This window comes from Diplotaxodon limnothrissa, linkage group LG9 (genome assembly GCF_057381915.1).
Source record: "Diplotaxodon limnothrissa isolate DT_005_m linkage group LG9, D_limnothrissa_male_GT1.1, whole genome shotgun sequence".
NCBI classification, from domain to species: domain Eukaryota; kingdom Metazoa; phylum Chordata; class Actinopteri; order Cichliformes; family Cichlidae; genus Diplotaxodon; species Diplotaxodon limnothrissa.
In genome coordinates, this window is record NC_140604.1 from 35,784,605 (window position 1) to 35,799,604 (window position 15,000).

At 47.2% G+C, this 15,000-nt stretch overlaps 1 protein-coding gene across 1 annotated transcript in view; it reads right to left on the reverse strand.

Moving 5' to 3' along the window:
* The window catches only part of dnah5l (dynein, axonemal, heavy chain 5 like), a 46,486-nt gene that overhangs the window by 13,854 nt on the left and 17,632 nt on the right, over nucleotides 1-15,000 (reverse strand). Inside the window, exons 30-55 of the mRNA XM_085363134.1 lie at nucleotides 12,651-12,779; nucleotides 12,336-12,551; nucleotides 11,503-11,649; nucleotides 11,242-11,414; nucleotides 11,099-11,169; nucleotides 10,871-10,978; nucleotides 10,255-10,442; nucleotides 9,835-10,029; nucleotides 9,548-9,682; nucleotides 9,342-9,399; nucleotides 9,111-9,242; nucleotides 8,310-8,527; nucleotides 8,089-8,223; nucleotides 7,768-7,944; nucleotides 7,013-7,102; nucleotides 6,780-6,914; nucleotides 6,063-6,164; nucleotides 5,804-5,971; nucleotides 5,517-5,723; nucleotides 5,237-5,329; nucleotides 4,717-4,953; nucleotides 3,323-3,388; nucleotides 3,035-3,175; nucleotides 2,116-2,247; nucleotides 1,537-1,647; nucleotides 1,297-1,451 (exon numbers count right to left, since the gene is read on the reverse strand). Coding sequence (XP_085219260.1) covers nucleotides 1,297-1,451; nucleotides 1,537-1,647; nucleotides 2,116-2,247; nucleotides 3,035-3,175; nucleotides 3,323-3,388; nucleotides 4,717-4,953; nucleotides 5,237-5,329; nucleotides 5,517-5,723; nucleotides 5,804-5,971; nucleotides 6,063-6,164; nucleotides 6,780-6,914; nucleotides 7,013-7,102; nucleotides 7,768-7,944; nucleotides 8,089-8,223; nucleotides 8,310-8,527; nucleotides 9,111-9,242; nucleotides 9,342-9,399; nucleotides 9,548-9,682; nucleotides 9,835-10,029; nucleotides 10,255-10,442; nucleotides 10,871-10,978; nucleotides 11,099-11,169; nucleotides 11,242-11,414; nucleotides 11,503-11,649; nucleotides 12,336-12,551; nucleotides 12,651-12,779 — 3,719 coding nt within the window. The remainder of the gene's footprint in view (nucleotides 1-1,296; nucleotides 1,452-1,536; nucleotides 1,648-2,115; nucleotides 2,248-3,034; nucleotides 3,176-3,322; nucleotides 3,389-4,716; nucleotides 4,954-5,236; nucleotides 5,330-5,516; nucleotides 5,724-5,803; nucleotides 5,972-6,062; nucleotides 6,165-6,779; nucleotides 6,915-7,012; nucleotides 7,103-7,767; nucleotides 7,945-8,088; nucleotides 8,224-8,309; nucleotides 8,528-9,110; nucleotides 9,243-9,341; nucleotides 9,400-9,547; nucleotides 9,683-9,834; nucleotides 10,030-10,254; nucleotides 10,443-10,870; nucleotides 10,979-11,098; nucleotides 11,170-11,241; nucleotides 11,415-11,502; nucleotides 11,650-12,335; nucleotides 12,552-12,650; nucleotides 12,780-15,000) is intronic.

The following is a 15,000-nucleotide window of genomic DNA, read 5'->3' on the forward strand; positions in this document are numbered from 1 at the left end:
AGTGCTGATTGGACGAGTGCTGATTGGACGAGTGGTGATTGGACGAGCGCTGATTGGACGAGCGCTGATTGGACGAGCGGTGATTGGGCTGATTGGACGAGTGCTGATTGGACGAGCGGTGATTGGACGAGCGGTGATTGGACAAGCGGTGATTGGACGAGTGCTGATTGGACGAGTGGTGATTGGACGAGTGGTGATTGGACGAGTGGTGATTGGACGAGTGGTGATTGGACGAGCGGTGATTGGACGAGCGGTGATTGGACGAGTGGTGATTGGACGAGTGGTGATTGGACGAGTGGTGATTGGACGAGCGCTGATTGGACGAGCGCTGATTGGATGAGCGGTGATTGGACGAGCGGTGATTGGACGAGCGGTGATTGGACGAGCGGTGATTGGGCTGATTGGACGAGTGCTGATTGGACGAGCGGTGATTGGACGAGCGGTGATTGGACGAGTGGTGATTGGACGAGCGCTGATTGGACGAGCGGTGATTGGACGAGTGGTGATTGGACGAGCGCTGATTGGACGAGCGGTGATTGGACGAGCGGTGATTGGGCTGATTGGACGAGTGCTGATTGGACGAGCGGTGATTGGACGAGCGGTGATTGGACGAGCGGTGATTGGACGAGCGGTGATTGGACGAGTGCTGATTGGACGAGTGGTGATTGGACGAGCGCTGATTGGACGAGCGCTGATTGGACGAGCGGTGATTGGGCTGATTGGACGAGTGCTGATTGGACGAGCGGTGATTGGACGAGTGTTGATTGGACGAGTGGTGATTGGACGAGTGGTGATTGGACGAGCGCTGATTGGACGAGCGGTGATTGGACGAGTGGTGATTGGACGAGCGGTGATTGGACGAGCGCTGATTGGACGAGCGCTGATTGGGCTGATTGGACGAGTGCTGATTGGACGAGCGGTGATTGGACGAGCGGTGATTGGACGAGCGCTGATTGGACGAGCGGTGATTGGACGAGTGCTGATTGGACGAGTGCTGATTGGACGAGCGGTGATTGGACGAGCGGTGATTGGACGAGTGCTGATTGGACGAGTGGTGATTGGACGAGTGGTGATTGGACGAGCGGTGATTGGACGAGCGGTGATTGGACGAGTGCTGATTGGACGAGCGGTGATTGGACGAGTGCTGATTGGACGAGTGCTGATTGGACGAGTGGTGGGTCACTGAGACTGTGTCCCACCACCTGTTTAGACTTCTGCCCAGTGAGTTTGTTTTTCACACCTGACTTATTTGTGTTTATTTTCCGTTGGTCACGATGAATCGCAGGAAGCACTCACCTGCTCAGTGTGATCTGGAAGGTTTGGTATCCTGCGATGAATGACGCGAGCCTCGTCAGGCTCTGCTTCCCCGACCCTCCCACCCCGACCAGCAGGGCGTTTCCTTGTGGCGTCCTCAGGATGCGTGAGATCCTCATCAGGTGGATCATCGCGTCCTGTCGTTGGACCACACACAGAGGGTCACCATCAGCTGATATGAACAAAGGTCATGGTGAAGAGTGTGACAGGAGTCATCATCACCTTGAAGAAGACCAGATCCATGGCTCCGCCTCTCACCGCCTCGTTGTACTGCTGCTGAAAAGCCGACAGCCGCTCTGCCAGAAGGTCCAGCGATGGGATTGGCTCGTACACCTGTCAATCATATCAGTGTCCACACTTAGAAACCATCAGAAAACTATCCAACACTGAGGGACCTGAAGACTTTAGCTGTGTCCCAAAACGTCGGCTCCATCCTTCGGAGGACCCGGCCTTCGCGGTCTACGTGGATTAATTAGAGTAATATTAAAACTCAGCGGCCGCCATTGTTGGAAACTGGAATTGGCTGGGCCGCGCTATGAATTCTGGGATATGGTGGGCCACGAAGGACACACCCGACCCATCCTTTAGTGAAGGCCGCATTTGAAGGAGTCGACGAATTGGGACAGCCTTCGCTGCCTGGCGGTGACGTAATCGGCCTTCGAACGCAGCCTCCGGAGGATGCAGCCGGCGTTTTGGGACACAGCTTTAGTCTCTTTTCATTTTTGCTGGACTTTATTTAACTTACGACTAAATAAAAAATTCACTTTAATAAAAATATTAAAATAAATCAGATTCTGAGACCTTCGGAGCCTCCAGCTCAGCGTCTTCAAGTTCATCTCCCGTCGCCTCCGGGGCTTCACGCAGGAAGTCCACAAAGCAGCTGTTCCACTGAGCATGCTCAGTCAGAGCTCTCCCATGATCCTCCACTGTGACCTGAGGGAGAGGAGCGTTAGATACAGTACAGAAGATTTACTCACTGCTGTTTGTGCCGCACTTTAAATAAAAAGTTGTTGTTGTCTCATGAGATAAGTTCCTGTATCATCTTTAATCTGTCGGCTCTGATTCCAGAGACGTTTATTGGACAACAATGTTTTTATTTTGCACTGAAAATTCAGTTTTACACAGAAAACGTGAATCAAACCAAAAAAACAGAAGCAGGAAGTAAAACACATGACTGAACACAGAGTCAGGTGGAAACAATCAGGGCGGGAAAAACACAACGACAGGAAGTAAAAGCAGACACACAAAAAGAGACAAACACAGAACACAAAGGGTGACAAAGACGCAACACGAGAGCCGGCAGAAGCCGACCAAAGATGTAACGATGACGTTCATATAGCTGCTGATTTCATTCCTGAACAAAAGCCTGATATCAGAGAAATAAAGATTATTCTGAACTGTGACTCATGCAAAGCTCCTCTGGTAGCAAATCATCTGTAAAAGAACAAAATATTTGAGATTGGGATCATTTATTGTCACGTCCAGGGTTAATGAAGCTGCCAGTTTGGAATCTTTTATTTGACGAGCAAATTTCCTAAAAATGGATCAACTATATCTCCCAGAAATCCCCTTCTCTTAGTTTTCAGTATTATTAACATTTATTGAGTTATTTAGTGTAAAAAGGAAACTCAGTCTTTGCCAAAACAAGCAGCAGGTCATGTTCTTTCTGTTCTGTAAGCTGTGACTGAGGGCCACAGTGCTGATGTCAGAGCGCACACACCGCCTCCACGATGCTGCCGAACGCTCGTCTGTCGCCGCTGTCGACGAATCGATCGGCGATCGCTCTGCAGCACTCGTGATGGAAGAGAGCGGAGAGGAGCTCAGAGCTCTGACACACCTCTGACTTCACCGTGAGGATCCCCTGAAACACACAGGGACTCGTTCACATCGCCGGGTCAGAGAGTTGCTTCAGGATAAATGTACGAGTGAGAAAGTCTCAGGAAAAAGGACGAAACGTTTATTCAGGATTAAAAGAAGAAGAAATAAAACCATGTGTGATTTTTCCTACCTGCCAGATTCTGCTGAGGTCACGCAGGTTGAAGATGTAGTGAAACTTTGCAGGAGACGGTAACATCTGAGGAGAGAGACGATCACATGTGAGAAACATCCACAGACTGAATGCAAACAAAATCAAGTCAAGCAAAGTTACAATTCTCAAAACTCATCAACATGTGAAATTTGTTCGGGTGCCTGGGTCGTCGAGCCAGAGTTTGCAGTGTGACATTATTATTGATCATTTCTGGTCTTTTGCTTTCTTTGTTAGAGTTCTCTGTCTATGGTTTCTGTGTCCATAGCTGCTCTGTCTCCCCTCGTCGAGGCTGCGTCTGTGTTGTTTCCTGAGAAGTTCTGCTTTGTGTTCTTTTTCTCTCCCTCTGTCGCCTGGGCGGAGCTCATTGTGGGCTCCGCCTTTGGCCTACATACCTGGAAGATGATCAACACCCGCGTCTCATTAACTGGCCTCTACTAAAGGGAAGAAGCCAGGCTGCTCTTCGCTGGATCGTTGCTTGACCTGTGTCGGTGAAATCCCGGCTTGGACACTACAGTCTAGTTCCCGCGTCTCAGCTTCTTGTGTTAACGCTTTTGTTTCCTGTGTACAGACGCCCTGGACCTGCTCTCGTTCCCTACGGAGTTTCTGCTGCGAGAGAGGAGTGAATGACTGGTGAAGAGGAGTGAGAGTGTTGCCCTGCTTTTCCCCGTGGATTCCCTGGAGCCCTGATCCCTGCACGCTTGTATATAGCACTGAGTCCCTGTCACACATTTCACCTGGTGTTTGTGAGGAAAAGCCTTCTGTTCTTCCTCTGAGCAAGGAGTCCTGCATTTGAGTCCCCCAGTGACCGGAACATTTCCTCTTTTACTTTAACACGAGACTCTTTCAACGTGTCTGCTTCTGCCTCCTCGTGTCGTCAGCCCTGATTTGTCCAGCTGTGTTTCCCTCCTGTCTCCCTGATTGCTCCCTATGTGGATTTAAGCCCTGTGTTTCCTCCCTCATCTCACACTGTGTTATGTCTCCTATCTTGCCTTCACGTGACAAAATTGGCATCAGGTGTTTGAAAATCTGAATCTGTGCAGTAAATGTGACCTTCAAATGAAAAGCAGAGACATTTAATCTCCATCATCATTAAATGAAGCGGTGAACTAATCACGAGCAGAGATCTGATACATCCTGGATGAAGTTTGATGATGACTTTGATTATCAAGTATTGATTATCCTGATTAGAACAAAGTCCCTCCTCATGTCCTCCTAATATATGAGAATTAACCTGAGAAAAGCTCAGAGGGGATCTTTCAGTGATCATCAGCTGCTTTAAATATAATTTTTTAATGACTGTTTATAAAGAATTAAATACATTTTAGCCTTCTTTTATTCTGAAGGTCCGATTTGATCTTATTTAAAAAACAAACCTTCGCCTTCACGGCCTGCCACACCCGCCTGGTGGTGGGGACGAGGGCGGCGGCGAGCTGGCACACCGGGCCGGGGAAGCCTCTCTCTGGGCAGAAGTAGCCCTGAGCCACAGTGCCAAAGATCTTATCGATGGAGGAGTTGGAGGGCAGCGTGCAGTTAAAGATGGAGAACTGGCGCTTCAGACGCTGAGGGATGTCGTTCCGACCGCCGCCGGGGTGAATCATGGCTGCCACCAGCTGGTAAACATCATTACACACATCAGTCAGTCACAGAGCAGATGATCTAACATCATCATCATCATCATCTCTCTGTTTATGATTTAAAACTTTTGAAGGAATCCCTCAAACCAACAGGTTTGTGTTCACTTCCTATATTTCCCTCCACTTCATTAGGTACAGCTGTAATACTCCAGTATATCTGTAGCGTCCTCCTGCCTTTGCTCACAGCAACCTTCATCAGTCTGTCATCATGGAAACATCCAGAATGTGCCACAGCGCTCCAACCACAGCCAAACTTCACCTGAACATCCACCACAGTGATGAACTCTCCTGGACGATCCAGGCTGTAGAAACCTCCCTGCTCCATCAGCTGACGCACGATCTCATTGGTTATCTGAGTGAGATGTGGGGGCGTGTCAGAGATACAATAATCTGATTGGTTACATGCATATTAAAGAGAACAGGGTGGGGGAAAAACTGAGCTGATTGGTTATTTGTGATGTGAGGTGGAGGTTATTCTGTGAGAAACAAAGAGGTAAGCTAGCAAAGGTTTGACCAATCACAGAGAGCCTGAAGCCCACCTGGTCGCCCCATTCGTTGATTACGGGCATGTTGATGTCGTCTATGAAGACGGTCATCCTGCGTCCGGCCGGCGGCCCGTAGGTGGTGCCCATGCGTTTGTCGATGTAGCTCTCGAGCGTCCTCTGGAACATGCCGGGCAGCGTGGCCGAAGAGAAGTTCACCGTCTTACTGAGGTGGAGCTCTGGGTCGAGCTTTCCAGTGTAGCCCTACAGGGGGAGCCAGAGAGCAAGCTGCATGCTGTAGCCTGTGCTAGCCTGTGCTGGTGAACGGTTGAGCGCACTCTTACTTTAATCATGACGGTCTTGGCTGTTCCTTGCTCTCCGATCAGCAGCACGGCCTTCCTCTGCTTCATGATGGTCTGCATCAGGAAGTCCGTCCTCACGTTGTCTACGTTGGGAACCAGGATGGACCAGTAGTCAGGGACGTGGTCTTTGGGGTAGACATACTCTGGGACCTGATCAGAACCATAAACACAGAACATGCATGCAGCATGCTGACTTCATTCTCTGCGATTAACACTCAGGAGAAACATAGAGTCCTCTCACCTTGTTGGACCAGTGCTCCCAGTCTCCCTGCTCACTGACGGTGAACTCAAAGATGGTCTGGTTGTCCTGAGTGGGTGGCAGGTCCAGAGATGAGCTGTGGGCCTTTGAGACAAAAACAAAAACACCTTTCAACTCAAATGGAATATTTATATCCATTTCCAACCAGATATATCCTTTAAAAACCTTTTTTTAAAGTCCCATGTGACTCGTTTGCTCCAGCCGTGGAGGCCGTGGTGTTCAGGATTGTGATAACAGAGCTGGACTGACTCATTTCCAGATGAGTGACCCTTTGTTAGACGTCTTTTCCCGTTTTGCTTGGAACCAGTCAAAGTTTGATTGGTTTGGTATCTAAACTTAATAAAGTGGGTGCTGATCATCAGTCTGTGAACTGGGGATCATTTTCTTTCTAATGTGACAGGCTCTTCAAATGGCACTGGTGTCACTGGGTCCAAGGTTGTACTGCAAACTTTTTTTCTTTTAGCATAAAATGGTGAAACTGTTCTAGATTAGGAGCAGACGTCAGTGTGTTGGAAAAGTGGTACGAGAACCTGACCAGGACCGTGGGTAGGTCATAGCCTTAATCCTAGCCCTCTACTTAAGGGTGGGGGCGGGTAAAGGTGAGTAATCCCGCCTCTGTAGACGGTAAATATTCACACTACGGGTTCATTTGATTTGAAAACGAGGTTTGTTATGGAGTCAAAGAAAACTTTCACACACCTTCAGGAAGGCCTCCATCTTGGCTCTGTCATCCAGCTCCAGCAGTGCACCCAGAGACCACATGACCGCAAAGACAAACATGCGTCCCACATGATCATGGCCACCCTGTTTGTCCTGCGCTGCGGGGAGCAAACCCTGAAAGCACAAATATGAAAAATAACCAAACAAAAGGGCAACAAGAACTTGGAAGACTCAGATTCTAGTTTTTCTGGTGTTTTACTGCTGTGTCCTACCTGCAGCAGGTCAATAGTCTGTTTGATGTACATACACTCCAGCACCTGCATCTTAGCGGACACAGCAGTGAAGACAAAGTCCAACAAGTCCTGAAACAGAAGAATACAAAACTAACCTTTAGCTTTCCTGCTGTCTGATGATTTCTTTACCTTCAAGGTTGATGCATTTCTAATCTCTGCTTACAACGTCATCAGTAACTGATGTTTGGCTACATGGGTGCTGGAAACAAGCGATAAACACCAAACTGAACAGACTTTAATGGTCAAGTGCTAAAAACTGCAGTTCCTCTAACAGCCACCAGAGGTGGATGGGGTAACAGGGTAACATGTCCAACGTTACAGCAGAAATAAACGTGTTTACAGCGGGTAAGAAAACCTGTTTGTTGTCTATGGCAGTGTTCATGTCAAGTTCACTATGATTAATTATGGAGCTCATCAGGGTGCTGTGCTGGGACCAGTTTGAGTCACAGTGCACTTGCTTCTCCTCGTTTCTCCTTCTTTTGTGTAATATTGGAGAGTCTGTGGCCGACAACACAAAGTGCTTGGAGGTGATAGTTGTTGTGAATTGGTGCTACATAAATAAAACTGAAGAGAATTGAATTAAGAAGCTTTGATCCTTGTTTGCTGAGTTCAGATGAGGTTATTTTATGGTTCACTGCTTTGCCGCTCCTTTGTTGTGTATGTTTGACCAGGTGGTAACATCTTATCAATATTAAAGTGATAAATAAGTCTAATTGTGTCCCGGCGGCTCTCACCTGGTAGCAGCAGTCGAAGCAGTGTTTCAGAGCGCTGGCCTGCTGCTCTGCTAGTTTCTGTAACCAGGCCTGCAGGACGGGCCTCCAGCTGAGCACTGACGAGCTCATGAACACCATCCCGTTCCTGGACACGGTGGCTGGGGAGGCGTTGTCGATGTTGTGGGGCTCAAAGACAATCTGAGGGAAGAATATAAAATATATGGGCTGACTTGACCTCGATGCATCTCCGGTTTCTGATCATGATGTTTGTGGATTATGTCAAACTGCACCACAGTGACTGTCTGGCTGAAGTGAGGTGAGCTTTGTTTGTTTTGCTTTGACCTTGCAGCAGGGAGCCATGGGGATTCGATCGCCATTCGCCAGCGTCAGAGTTTTGTTGTCGTCTAAAACAGAGTTCAGATTCTCGATCCAGATGGCATCAACCGGACCATCCAGCACAATCCAGATGTATTCCCCCTGACACACACACACACACACACACGTACATATACATCTGCACTGGAGCATCATGAATGTAGGGAACATGTTGAGCTTCCATCAACCTTTTTGCCTTTCAGAGTTTTCCTCCACAGTGTGGAGAAAATGCCGTCCGTCCAGTCGTTGGTGGTCACGTCCAGCATGCCGAACATCTGCGAGGCTGTGATGGCTTTCGGGTTCATCCTCATCTCTCGGTGGGGCGAGCCGCACTCAGACATGGCCTTCATCAGCGTGTGGACGCACGCCGTCTTCCCAGCACCGCTCGGACCCAGCGTCATCATACCTGCACGAGCACAGGACAGCTCGACTCCCATGTGTGCTGAAGACTCTTTAGCATTGCCATCAGTGTGTCTGTGACCTCAGCATTACTGAACACTGGTTGTATATAAAATAAAGATTTGTGCACCAGAAGCTTTTTAAACTTTTATATACCAAATTATATTATATAACATTTACGTTTTTAATAAGCTGTTGGTTTCTAACTGTGTAATATCCTGTTACTATATCCACAGTAAGTGTGGGTTATGTTGTTGTGACAGCAGCCAAAGACAGATTGTGTTAGTGTTGTGTTTAACAGCATTAATGGAGCTATAATGTTGTGAAACTCTGTGTACATGTAGAATAATAACCTGCACTCAAAACTGTTTAAACCTCATGTTGAGGAGAAAGTTAGCAAACCTTTGCAGCACTTTGTAATCACATTAGACTGATGAGTCTAAACGTGCAGTTTATGTGTTTAATGACCATAGAAACTCATGTTGAGCCTGCTTTCCACTAATTTACACTGGAACTGTAAATGAAGCTGAGTGGCGAGACGAGAAAGACTAATTAATGTGTCACTGCGTCCAGATAATTGTGATCTTCACCATGTCGGACTCTCTGCGTCTCATAGAGCTGGACCAGTTTGAGGATCCAGGGCTGGTGAGGGATCAGACCGGCCTGCTGAGCCTGATTAAAGATGGCCAACTCCAAGTCTGGATAACCGGCTTTATCCAGAACTGCAGAGGGGGATGAAGGAAAAGCACACAGTATGAGAGCCGTCGTGTACTCATGGAGCCTCTGCTAGTGTGTTTCAGTGTTATGTGAAAGAAACGTACCAATGCCAGGAAACAGGTCATTGATCAGACTCATAAACAGAGGCTCGTCCTCGTCCACCTGCAGAAAGTCACACAAGCAATCAGGATGGCTGACTGTGGCAAGGACAAGGGCTCCTCCTAGTGGGCAACTCTAACAGTCTGATAATAATGAAATGACAACTTTAAACATAAAGTCTAATTTCTGCATTGATTACTAACACACACACCAGTTTGGAGAGGTTCATGTCCCTCAGGACCCTCATCACCACGGTCTTCTCTGGTTCTGACGGGTTAGATCGCTTCACAGCTCCCAACGTCCTCAAAACCGACAAAATGTTCCTCAGACCGAAATCATAATGGACCTGGTAAGAAAGACCAGAGAAGTATAAATAATAATATAACTAAATGCATGAGTAACAGTTTACAAAGAAGGGCAACGGAGAAATGAGAAAATCCATCATCTAACACCAAGAAGGACAGGATGTGTGGTGGTTACAGCTGCAGGATCACCCACCTGTTTGGACAGCTGCTCCTCACACAGTTTGTAGAGGGTGTAGAACTTCCTGCTTAGGACCTGGTTGTCACGGAAACCAGCACTGGCCAATTTAACCCTCATGATGATGGCTCGGTCCGGGACCATCATGGCTACCGTGCGGAACTGAATCTTCAGGTTTTCAGGCAGCTCCTGACGGCCGGCGTAACCGGGATTCTGGAAAACCGAGAAGTTACTAGAACTTTCTGAGCGGAGGAACATCAGCACGCTCAGTGCTGGACCTGTGGCTCACTGTAGTTACTGAGCTGCCTTCATGTATCCACAACTGCTCACCTAAAGAACACTGAATACTGAACAGTGCATTGTTTCATATGCAGAGTGACTCTGATGATTTATCGTTGACTTATACTAACACCAGAGTGTTCATTAGATCAGAGGTACCATGGTGAGGAAGATGCCGAACTCGGGATCCATGTCGACCACATCTCCGTCGGTGAAGACGAACTGCTTCTTCTTGTTCTTCTTACACTGCAGCACGATGTAGATCTGCTGGGCGGCGACAGAAAGCACCGGCAGCTCGATGCGGTTAAACTCATCGAAGCAGCCCCAGGCTCCGGACTGAGCCAGACCTGCAGACACAGCACTGCACTTTCAGATCAGCATTTTGATGGAACGATCACATGTTTATTACATGTTAAGAAGATGCTGTGACTTATGTATCATACAGAGTTATGTATCATAGAAGAGTGGGCGACTGGCCTCCACTGACTTCCACACTTTTGTCTCTGACTCAGGAGAAACATGTCTTCATGAGGATCTGCAGCTCTGGCATGGCTCTGTATTTAAGAACAGCTAATGAACATTTGTTCCAGGTTCCCAGATACCACAGACAACGGCTGTGGGTCCATGTTAGGTAGTGAACCTCTGCAGAGCCCTGTCCTGTCAGAGCGGGCCGGGCCTCGTGGTTGACTAACCTCTCTTCTACTCAGTGGGTTGATAAGATGGTGACAACAGCAGGACAATATTTCCAGTGTCCACCATCCACACACTCACACACCTTTGTAGATGCGTCCCAGTCCTCTGTAGTCCATCTGGTCCGAACAGTTAAAGACCACCACATACTTCCCCAGACAGCGACCCATGTCTTTAGTGGTCTCCGTTTTACCTGCAAACAAACACACACACACACACAACCACAGCAGCATGCAAGAGTTCAGCTTCATTTTACACACACACACACACGCACACGCACACACACACACGCACACACACACACACACATTACCTGTTCCTGCTGGTCCGGCCGGAGCTCCGCCCATACTCATCCCCAGAGCCTGGGACAGAGTGATGTAACACCTGCACAGATGTTCAGTGTTTGTGAATCAGTCAGTCCACAGGCGTCAGTCAGTGAGGCTGGAGTGTGTGTACCTGTCTGTCAGCGGGGTGATGACCAGCCTGTCTGTGCAGCCCAGGTATTCATTACAGTAACTGAACTCCACATCTGTGATCTGGATGACACATCTGTCCGTCTCCTCCAGGAAGTAAAACCTCGACTGTTTCTGCCATTCAAAGTCTGAAGCCGACCGCACGTTCATCCTCACCTGACAAACACAAAGTCATATGACCCACTCTGACAGACACTATCAAAAGTATTTAGATGTTTGTTTATATGTTTGCTCTTTTGTTCACCAGATCATCGAAAATGTCTCTCTGGTGGACGTGGATGGTGATCAGCGTCTCATATTTGGTCCTCTCGTTCCTGCTCAGCTCTCGAGTCGTCATGTCGATGAGCTCATTGAGGAGGTTCAGGAACTTCTGATTGGTCGTTTGCATGATCTGACAACCAATAAGATGGGGGCAGTCAGGAGAGAAGAATAACACGATAACACCCTGTAAATAATCACCATAGCCTTAATTATATTCTATCTTATTTTATTTAGAGAGCTCCAAATCACAACAGAAGTTGCCTCAAGACTCTTCTGTCCCACACGGGCTTGAGTGTAGCCTTTTGACCCAAACCACAGTTTTCCTTTTCTTTTTGTACCAACCAACTTGGAGGGTTGGTTTGGTTACCCAGCTACGGGGTTTGGTTGTGTTAACTGGATTCTGACTGAAACACAATTAAAACAAAACGCACTTACCTGAAAAGTGGAAGAGAGAACACGATGAACACAAAGAAACGGCATCGACTTGTTACTAAAAGAGCCAATCTCTTAATTCTGCATAAATTCAAGCCGTAATTACTGACTGTTTCTTTCTGCTGTAGAGTTGAGTTTTAACTGAGAGTCTGTAGGAAGCATATTCAGAGCAATTATCTGACCAATAATGTGGCTGCTGTGATGTTAATTGACTGTCCAACAATAGTTTCAGTGAGGGTGATTCTGTGGTTTGTGTTGGACATTACCGTAGATTACGACGTAGCAGACACAGTCAAAGTGATGCAGCATTACTGGATAACTTTAGATCTCCACCCTCTTACATAAATATGGTCACGTTTGGCTCAAATTGAGGCATAAAAGCACCTTCTTGTCAGACTTGCTGAGGACGAGTGCTTCTTCTGCGTCTCTAGTCCAGATCATCTGGATTCCTAGCAGGCCAATCTGAGCCGGGAACGCCGACTGGAACTCCAGAAGCTTAAAGGCGGAGTCACTGATGGCCAGGTAAGCCTGACGGATGATAGCATGGAGGGTTCCCCTCACCCCAGCTAGCAGCTCTCCTAACCACACCTCCACATTCCCCTGCAAGTGGAGGTGAGATGCTGATTGATAAAAGGATTCAGTTTAAGGGAAAAGTAACGGGGAACTTACTGGGAGGTCTCCATGTGGAGGTGAGATTACCTGTGCCAGGACTGGCTGCCTCAGCTCCACAGTTTCTCCTTCTTGGGACTGGAAACTGATCATCTGGTCGTAGATTTTCTCATTGAAAACAACTCTGTTAACGTTATCGAACAGACTGAGCAGATGAGCCTGACAGACACAGAGCGAGGAAGCAGATTCAATGTCATGATCAGAGGAAGGAAGAAACTCAGCAGCAGGAGTGAAGCTGAAGCATCAGACAGCAAATACAAACCCATCAGATCTGAAAACTGTGAGCTGCAAAGTGTCACCTGTAAAGTGTGTCACCTGTATGATGTGTCACCTGTATAGTGTGTCACCTGTAAAGTGTGTCACCTGTATAATATGTCACCTGTAAAGTGTGTCACCTGTACAATGTGTCACCTGTAAAGTGTGTCACCTGTATGATGTGTCACCTGTATAGTGTGTCACCTGTAAAGTGTGTCACCTGTATAACATGTCACCTGTATAGTGTGTCACCTGTAAAGTGTGTCACCTGTATAACATGTCACCTGTAAAGTGTGTCACCTGTATGATGTGTCACCTGTACAATGTGTCACCTGTAAAGTGTGTCACCTGTATAACATGTCACCTGTAAAGTGTGTCACCTGTACAATGTGTCACCTGTAAAGTGTGTCACCTGTATGATGTGTCACCTGTATAGTGTGTCACCTGTATAGTTTGTCACCTGTATAATGTGTCACCTGTAAAGTGTGTCACCTGTACAATGTGTCACCTGTATAGTGTGTCACCTGTATAGTGTGTCACCTGTATAAGGTGGCACCTGTAAAGTGCCTCACCTGTAAAGTGTGTCACCTGTACAATGTGTCACCTGTATAGTGTGTCACCTGTATAGTGTGTCACCTGTAAAGTGTGTCACCTGTATAACATGTCACCTGTATAGTGTGTCACCTGTATAGTTTGTCACCTGTATAATGTCTCACCTGTATAGTGTGTCACCTGTACAATGTCTCACCTGTCTAGTGTGTCACCTGTACAATGTCTCACCTGTCTAGTGTGTCACCTGTATAGTTTGTCACCTGTATAATGTCTCACCTGTATAGTGTGTCACCTGTACAATGTCTCACCTGTATAGTGTGTCACCTGTAAAGTGTGTCACCTGTATAACATGTCACCTGTAAAGTGTGTCACCTGTATAGTTTGTCACCTGTATAATGTCTCACCTGTATAGTGTGTCACCAGTATAGTGTGTCACCTGTAAAGTGTGTCACCTGTATAGTGTGTCACCGGTATAGTGTGTCACCTGTACAATGTCTCACCGGTATAGTGTGTCACCTGTAAAGTGCCTCACCTGTAAAGTGTGTCACCTGTATAGTTTGTCACCTGTATAATGTCTCACCTGTATAGTGTGTCACCGGTATAGTGTGTCACCTGTATAACATGTCACCTGTAAAGTGTGTCACCTGTAAAGTGTGTCACCTGTAAAGTGTGTCACCTGTATGATGTGTCACCTGTAAAGTGTGTCACCTGTACAATGTGTCACCTGTATAATGTCTCACCTGTATAGTGTGTCACCGGTATAGTGTGTCACCTGTAAAGTGTGTCACCTGTATAGTGTGTCACCGGTATATAATGTGTCACCTGTAAAGTGTGTCACCTGTAAAGTGTGTCACCTGTACAATGTGTCACCTGTATAATGTCTCACCTGTATAGTGTGTCACCGGTATAGTGTGTCACCTGTAAAGTGTGTCACCTGTATAGTGTGTCACCGGTATATAATGTGTCACCTGTAAAGTGTGTCACCTATATAGTTTGTCACCTGTATATAATGTGTCACCTGTATAGTGTGTCACCTGTATAGTGTGTCACCTGTACAATGTCTCATCGGTATAGTGTGTCACCTGTAAAGTGCCTCACCTGTAAAGTGTGTCACCTGTATAGTGTGTCACCTGTATAGGGTGTCACCTGTAAAGTGCCTCACCTGTAAAGTGTGTCACCTGTATAGTTTGTCACCTGTATAATGTCTCACCTGTATAGTGTGTCACCGGTATAGTGTGTCACCTGTATAGTGTGTCACCTGTACAATGTCTCACCGGTATAGTGTGTCACCTGTAAAGGGCCTCACCTGTAAAGTGTGTCACCGGTATAGTGTGTCACCTGTAAAGTGTGTCACCTGTATAACATGTCACCTGTAAAGTGTGTCACCTGTATGATGTGTCACCTGTATAGTGTGTCACCTGTAAAGTGTGTCACCTGTACAATGTGTCACCTGTATAATGTGTCACCTGTAAAGTGTGTCACCTGTATAGTGTGTCACCTGTATAGGGTGTCACCTGTAAAGTGCCTCACCTGTAAAGTGTGTCACCTGTACAATGTGTCACCTGTAAAGTGT